We start from the raw sequence: 8,790 nt of genomic DNA, 5'->3' as shown, positions 1-8,790 counted from the left end.
GTATGCATCCCATTTCCTAAAAGCAGCCTCACTTTTTCTTTTTTCTTTTTTTTTTCTTTTTTTTTTTTTTAATCCTCTTAACAGAAGACATTGGTACATTACGACTTCCCACTGCTTTTTTTTTTTTCCTTTTTTTTTTTAATCCTCTTAACAGAAGACATTGGTACATTACAACTTCCCACTGCTTTTTTTTTTTTTTTCTTTTCTTTTTCGTAAGGGCCTTTTAATGGAATCACATGCTTGTCGAATTGGCGTTTTAGTGCGTTACGTCTCTTATTTGTTAACCACAAAATCCGAATGCCAATTCTCATGTGGTAAAAGTCTACTCCATTTGGCTAAGTGAGATGCTTCTTCTCTATCTTCTAACCACATAAAGCAGATGCTTCTTTTGTCCGTTCCTATTTGCTTCCTTCTTTATTTCACTCACTCTTAATTAATATTATATATAAATACATATTGGATTAGGATTTCTCAGGCTTCCATACTAAAAGTTATGACTCACGACTTGGATAAAAATGCATTGAAATTGGAGTTTGCTTTTTTTTTTTTTTAATTATTATTATTATTATTTTTTTGTTGGGAATTATTTGATAGATGCTAATTGCTAAGTGATACTGTATCTTGAGAAGGACTTAGACTAATGGAGAAGAAATTTGAAAAGAATATGAAATCTTTCCCCGAGTCATCAAAGTGTGGAAACATCGTTCTACATAATATGGATATCAAAAAGTGTGAAAATTGAATGATTTACAAAAATTTATTTCCTGTTTAACTTCCGTTACCAAATAAGAAGAGCATATCCATTACAATCCAAAATTAAAATTTTTCCTTCTTCATTTATGAAAGATACATTTTTTTCTTTTATTTTCATATGTCATCCATCAATATATATTTCTTATATATTTTATTTTTTCAGTTGCTTACAAAAATAACTTTTGCAACTGATTGAACAACATATCTGAAAAACCCAAATCAGTATTATCCATTAACGGTGCAGAACTGCAGATGCAGATCACAAAAGCGATTAGCAATTAATAATGGAGAAGATTTCATTTGGTTAGTGTATGGTGAACCGTTTGGTCTTGCCAGTGAAACTCAATAGGTTGCAACTTATAAATTTAACTATTAAAAGTTAGGTAAGCATCATATCCAAAAAGGGACCCCAAAAAAGAGGAGAGAGAGTGCTTGCTCTGCTTTGCTTGTTGAACGTTGAGACGCAATAAAAACAAGTTGGAAGTTGAGAAGGAATAGAAGAAGATTATAGGAATCTACAAGGGTATCAAAGTCAAGTACGTAATGAACGAGGACGAGAAAATGGTGAAGCCCCAGACATAGTGCTCTGAGCTATGTGTTCCCCAACACTTTAGGTCTTCTGCTTATATTTATGGCTTTTGGTTTCCCAATGGTGGTTTGCTTTTAGGCATCTCCAATCTAGTTGATTGGGCTTTTTGGCTGTTAGGCTTCATAGTATTTTCAATGGCTTTTCAATAATTTTGCGTTTTGTGTAGTGCTAGATTTTTTTTTTTATCAGATCAAATAAAAATATAGTTATTCAAACAAACCTTCTCAATGGATTTTCTTAAGCAAATGTCATAGCAAAAAAATAAATATTGTTGAGGTGAGAGTATTTTTAGTAATTTTGCCTATTGCTAAATTATTTTTTACCATATCAGAAAAGTAAATAATCCTTAAAGAAATAAATTTCAATAGATTTATCTAAATATCTTATCAAAATGACATGATTAAAAAAAATAAATAAATACTGTCAAAATAATCTTTTAAGTTTACAGGCTCTAGATCATTTTTTTTTTTAAATTAATAAATTATATATAATTATTTAACAGTCATAAATTGTTTTCTATACATTATCATTGGTTAATAGTTTAAAATTAATTGTATATTTATACCATTTAAATTTAAATACTATCGGTTTTTATGTTACATACACAATAATCCATATTTAGCATTCGAGATGTTTTGATCTTCTATTTCTAAAAGCTTTATTAGACATCATAGAATTTTTTTTAAATGTAATTTTAAAAACAAATAATTTTTTTTAAATAAAAATTTTAATAAAATATATATAATTAATTAATAACCATAAATAATTTTTTGCACATTAATGTTATAAAACAATTTTAAAATTAACTACACAGTTATACCACACAAGTTTAGACAATGTTAATTTTTTATGTCATATAAGCAATAATTTACATTTACAATTAGAGATACTCTTAGTTTTAAAATATTTATAACTTTTATAAATGATATGGTAGAACAAATCATCTATCAATCAAAGTCTACACATTTAATTTTGATGTGACACAAATTTATAAATAATTTGATTTAGATTTAGATTTTATGTGTTTAATGACTATTATATGGATGACATGATACAATATTCTTTTTTTTTTCTCATGAATAAAAATATTAATGCTAATGAGTAACATTAATTTTTATCTCTAATGCAGAAGATGGAAAGTGACATTGGTTTATTTTATAAAGTTTTTTTTATTCTTTACATTTTTGTCAACATTTTATCACGTAGTAGAAACATAAAACCACCAAAAGATCTTTAATATCTACAATCATGTTTTGTCACCACTCACCAACCCTGTCCCAAAAACAAAACAATAAGAATGGTAGTACTTGTTTTTGTTTTATAGCAAATGTCTCATATATATTATATAAGATCTCAAAATGGTACCAACAACTCTATAAGCATTAAGACTCTTACCTAATTTTCTAAGCTTGTCTCAAATTAAGTAAATGGACCCTCTAATTCATGTCATAATATATATATCATCTCCTTCTGTTTACAAAATTACGGATCATGTTGAACATATTAGGTTCTTGTGACACAGGTATGTTTTGCATTTCCCCCACTATTCTTTGAAAGAGAAAACAATAGGAAAAGACAGTAGAAAGCAAGGTAATAAGAAGAAGAAAAAAAAAAATATATATATATATATATACATATATATATATAAACTTCTTTCTCACCGAATTAAGCACAAAATTTGCAATTTGGTAAACCGTCGTTTTCACTACTATTTAATTTTCTTATTAATGAGCCATATGCAATCTTTGCCATAAGTTGCTTTCTCTCCAACCAGAAGCAGCTTTTAAAAATATTTTCATTTGCAAATTTCGAAAAGTGATTTTCAACTAAAAAGCAAAGGACATGTTTGGAATCATCTAAAAAACAATGATAACTAAAAATAACATCTTAATTGTAATAAAAACTTATTATTAGTGTATCTAGATAGGTTAACCTAGAGATCGTTTTCATGAATATGACATTCTTTTTTTCCCACTCTAGGAAACGCGCAATTTTAATCAGCTTGGGACATAGATCAGAACCTTATGTTTTGCAAATCAGATGGTTAAAAAAATGAGCTACAAAAACATTTAAAAAATCATATGGCTGAAAGAAGTGGGGTTTACATTAGTGGTGGTCCACCAAAAAAAAAAAAAAATAGAATTTGAAACATTTTATTCTATTTTTAGGGGCATAGACAGATCGCTACAGAGAAGAGGTAGAAGAAGAAGTTGCCATCAACAAGGCCCTGTTTGGCGTAGAGCCCACTGAATTAATGAAATAATGCTGAGCTTGCTTGCACATGGCTCATCATTTTGCCTACAAACAAACGCCATTAACAAAAGGGAAAGAAAAAGCCCTGAGATCCAACCATTTTTCCCCCCAATCAGATTCCAAAAAGTCCCCACGGGGGTTCACCACCACCATTACTACCCTACAACCACTTATCCATCATCCTACCCTCTGATTTGGGTCCACCTAACTTTGTCATCTTCTTCTTCTTCTATGTCCAACCGTGTGATTTTTTTTAAATATATATATGGCTTTTACCTTCTGCTCATCACATGGTGGATATTTCCTACCTGTTGCCTTGTTCCCCAAAAAAAATGGGTCCCACCATAGCTTATAGCCTTTTTAGCCGTCCATTTATGCCTTGGACTTTCTGATCATCGGATGGTGAAGATGCATTGTTTGGCCAGAGGCTGATTAAAGTGCATCAAACGTACTTTACAGCCCTGCAGCCAGCTTAAGCATATATGAAAAAGTCAACTATCTGAATAAAATTTTAATTTATTTTAATTGCACAGCAAATTATTTGAAAACTTAATAATATTTTCTTTTTGCCCTATAGATGTCGTACAATTTCAATTTTGAGAAAAATAATTATGTAATGAATATTTCATGTTTTAATATATATATATATATATATATATTTCATATAGTATCATAATATACTTATTGTCCCACGCATTTAAATTTTATAATTATCACATGAGATTTTTCCCCTCAATCATTAAATATCACCTTTTGATCATGTTTAAATTTTAAAATATATAAAGTTTTGCTACCATACATGTCAACATTCCAATAATGATGAGGTTTGGCCCAAAATTATATTTACGTGGAGGTTAATTGCATATAGTAACTCATAAATTACATATAATTTAGCTCCAACCATATCATAATGTTTGGGTCGATGCATTTAGTAGTAGGGATATTTATGTATATATATATATATATATATCTAAATAGATAACTCCTTGACAGAGTAAATTTGAATTCCATCAAACTTAGTTATTTTAAATTTGATTATCCTTTTCAATTTTTTTCTTTTTGTCTTGTAAATTGTAAGCTAGAAACATAAAGATAGCCTTCTTAAAAAACCGATTAAAGAATCAACAACAATCAGGCTAAAATACTATATTTTAGCACATTAAATTGTCATAAAGTAGCATTCCTACATGGCATTTTAAGGAATGTTTGAAATCACATACAATAAAGTAAATGGCACCAAAACAAAAAATCAAACTTATTGTAGAGGCAATATGCAGGAGACGCTCATTAATTTTGATCGTGGACATATACACATATATGTGTTTATATTACGTATGTACGTATGTATATGCGGCTTGTGTAATAATGGTGGTGGTGGATGTCAACGCTCATGAATGAAATTCTAATGAAGAAGCGCCATGAATATGAGTGAGCAACATGGTATGCCACCAACATGGCACCTTGACTTGACATCACTGCATCATCGGCACTATTACTTTTTCCTTTTCACATTGCCTTCATTTTCCCTTCTGTTAATTCTGGCTTTTCAATCTTTGTTATGTCACAATGTCTTCTTTATAGATTTGGATATCATACATAATAATGTAAAATCTCAATTGTAGGAAAGAGAAGAAGTTGTATATTGAGGATAACTTAAATCTCATAATCATTTTCATGTGCTTGCCAATAAAGTTTAATTGAAGTTTATCCAAGAGAATGAAGTAGATAATCTGGATGCCAAAAAGGGTACTCATTGATATTTTAACTTGTGCATCAAATTGAAGACTATTCAAGATATTATGTCCATAAAAAGCCAAAAGTTGCTTTATTTCTATGGTGGTCTGTAATTCAATGAATATTAACGCACTATGTTTATTATCATTAGGTAATTCACGTACATCAATGAGGATAAACATAAGAGTGATTGATTACGATGCCCTAAAATTTGGAGTTTAGTACCAAAATGGTCTCTCGTGTCTATACATTATACAAGGACATGCAGTGAATATATACCAAAAATTAACTCATTTATTTTTTGGATAAAATTACCAAAAATATATATATATATATTTTGTGGATAAGATCGCTTTGTTTTCTATTTTAGCTTTTTCATTAACAGTGTATTAATTTCTATTATTGTTTTTAGTTGTTAAGCTAGCCGAATGGATGTATCAAAATATAACAAGATAAATAAAATGAATATCCAAGATGGTATATATTTCTCTTGGGAGGAAATGAGATACAAATTTCAAAAAATGAAAAATCTTTCATGGCTCATATTACATTGTCATATATAAAATAATATCATAAGAAGATAAGAGATCTGATAGTGACTTGTATGTATATGGGTTGTATATTTTTTTGTTGGGTGTATATGGGTTGTATATTGACAATGTTTATACCTACAAAATACTGATATAAAGCACGTGAAAGGAAACCATATAAGTATTGTTTTCATAGTGAAATCTTGCGGATATTCATGTGTGCAGAAATTCTCAACTGTCTTTCATCATATTTTTTTATTTATTAAAATATTGATTTTTATTTACAAACTGAAATTTAAAAACATATTGGGCTTATATGAATTTTACAGGGTTTACGTGGAATGTCCATGGAAAGATTGATCGTGTATGTATAAATAATTGCAATTGATATATAACTAATGAAGATATAATTAATTTATCAATTAAACCAGTCTGTTTTAATTAATATTTTAATAATTAAAAAAATCAAAAGATTTTAAAGAATTATTCCCTTTTAAAACAATATAAAATCTTAAAAATAGGAGAATTTTAGTATTTGAAGCTGTCCCATAATAAAGAAATTAATTTCAAATTTGGTTGCCATATAAATAAGAAGTAAACATTAATAGCATTATCCATTGTAGTTTAAAAGTAGACCAATGATAAATTACCGTGTTATATATATATATTTACTTACCGTGGTTACCATGCATGATGGACCAGACCTATATCTCTGTTCCTACAATATCTGCTTTTATTACTCATTCTTTCTTTCTTTATTACTTGCTGTAGGGACCCTCTCATACCCTCTCTCTCTCTCTCTCTCTCTCTGCAAAGCACAAGAAAATTTCTATTTCTCAAACCCCCCCCCCCCCTCCCCAAATCCACCACGCCCTCTCTCTCTCTCTCTCTCTCTCTCTCCAAAAAAAAAAAAAAAATGGATTTCCCACAACCCCAAACGCTCTTACCCTGTAGCAGTGGAAGGCGAACCAGCACGGACTCTAATTCACCCGAATTCGAGTTCTGGATGGTCCGAAACCCGTCTTTCCCCCAACCCGATCTTCACTCCGCCGACGAACTTTTCGTTGACGGCGTTATACTTCCCCTTCATCTTCTCCCCCATCAGAACCCACCCACGACTTCTTCTGACCCTCCTGAACCCATAAACTCTGAACCGCATCTTCCGGATCCCGAACCCGAACCCGGTCCGGGACCCCAGATAATACACGCCGCGGCTGAGTCGTCTATCTCCTCCTCCTTGTCGTCCTCGTTAACCGCGTCGAAGCGGTGGAGGGACATTTTCAAGAAGAGTGATCAGAAGAAGAGCACGAAAACCGAGCAGGAAGATGGTGGTAAAGAGAAAGAGAAGAAGAAAGAGCGAAAGAGTGGAAATGGAGTCAGTTCGGCCGCCGAGTTGAACATCAATATTTGGCCCTTCTCGAGGAGTAGATCCGCCGGCAATGCCTGTACCCGACCCAAAACGATGTTCGGAGCTGCGGGATCCAGGAAGGTCAATAGCGCCCCGTGTTCGCGTAGCAACTCCGCCGGTGAGTCCAAGTCCAGAAAATGGCCCAGCAGTCCCGGTAGGCCGGGCGTCCATTTGGGTCGGAGCAGTCCGGTTTGGCAGGTCAGGCGTGGAGGCTCCGGCGGGAAGAGCTCCGAACCTGTGGTCCGCCATTCTGAAAAGGGGCATAAAAAAGAGGCATCTGAGAGTCGCCGGAGCAAAACAAACGGTACGGCTGCGTCGGCGGCCGGCGGTGCTGGTGGGGCGACGGCAAAAGCTAAAGTGTTGAGCTTGAATGTCCCAATGTGTATTGGCTACAGAAACCATTTGAGTTGTAGAAGCGATGAGAGTAGTAGTACAGCTTTAAGTGTCGGGTCTACCGGCGCCGGTGCCGGAAATTGCCACCGGAGTAGCAGCGGCGGCGGAGTCGGGCGTGGTGTGGGTGTTAATAGTAGTAGTAGTGTTGGGAGTGGCGGTAATCTTTTTAACCTGCGCAGCCTTTTCACTAGGAAGGTGGATTGACCCCCTCTCATTGTTTATTTCGTCTTCATGTTATATATAAAATATATTAATTTTTATATTTTGAGGTTTATAAATATTTGTAGGAATTCTTTTTTTTTTTTTTTTTTTTGGCCTTTGAATCTCTACTTACTTTTGTAATTAACCCCAAAAAAAAAAAAAAAAAAAAAAAAACCACAGAAGAAGCTTTTTTAACTTTTTAGATCAGGTAATTAGTAATTGGGTTGTGTAAATTAAATTTGGTTGCATTAGTTTGTTGATCGAGGTGATTATGTTGCTGTTCTTGTATGTAATCCACATTAAATTTTATTTTTTTTGGGGTTTTTTTCAATAGGTTTTTTGAAATCCGTAACTTTTTTTTTGTTTTTTTAGTTTAACTTTCTTTTGTTAATTGGGGGGATTTTGTTCCTGTTCTTGTATGCAATCCACATTATTAATGGTTGTGACTCACTGACCTGTGAGGTTTAATTTTTTTTTATTTTTTATTTTTTAAAAAAAGCAGTAGTTTTTTGAAATCTGTAACTTTTTTTTTTTTTTTGGTTTTAATTTGTTAAATATATATTTGTACATACTTCGGATAACATAGAGCATGCATGGCAGTGGGGAAAATGATTATTTGAATAAAAAATCCCACGGGCGACGAGTTGCTTTAAATTTGATGTGCAACCAACCAAGAAAGTGGTGTAGCTTTCTTTCACTTCCAAAAAGTTACTGACTTTTAAAAGCCTCATCTTTATCTGTACTCTGTACAAATTTCCAGATCTTACCAGGTCTCAGATATCTTAATTTTTCCTTTCTTATTAGAATTCAAACACTAAAAGATATGTCTTTTCCCACTCCTAGCTAATAGCTATTGATAATAGTGACAAAAGACATGTCTGTGTAACTAGTTTGGTACCTCATTTGGAATGAATGTTTGGCATAATACG

The 8,790-nt window shown here is 32.3% G+C and overlaps 1 protein-coding gene across 1 annotated transcript; it reads left to right on the top strand.

Annotated features, from left to right (window-relative positions):
• The first annotated feature begins 6,716 nt into the window (after window positions 1-6,716).
• On the top strand, window positions 6,717-7,922 carry LOC107415608 (uncharacterized). Its single transcript, XM_016023970.4, has one exon. It carries the CDS (start codon window positions 6,776-6,778, stop codon window positions 7,862-7,864), a length of 1,089 nt encoding a protein of 362 aa, XP_015879456.3. The 5' UTR covers window positions 6,717-6,775; the 3' UTR covers window positions 7,865-7,922.
• The last annotated feature ends 868 nt before the right edge of the window (window positions 7,923-8,790 follow it).

Source organism: Ziziphus jujuba, chromosome 1, assembly GCF_031755915.1.
Source record: "Ziziphus jujuba cultivar Dongzao chromosome 1, ASM3175591v1".
In the NCBI taxonomy this organism is placed as follows: Eukaryota; Viridiplantae; Streptophyta; class Magnoliopsida; order Rosales; family Rhamnaceae; genus Ziziphus; species Ziziphus jujuba.
The sequence above is the reverse complement of the archived record's forward strand: the minus strand, read 5'-3'. Positions and strand labels throughout refer to the sequence as shown.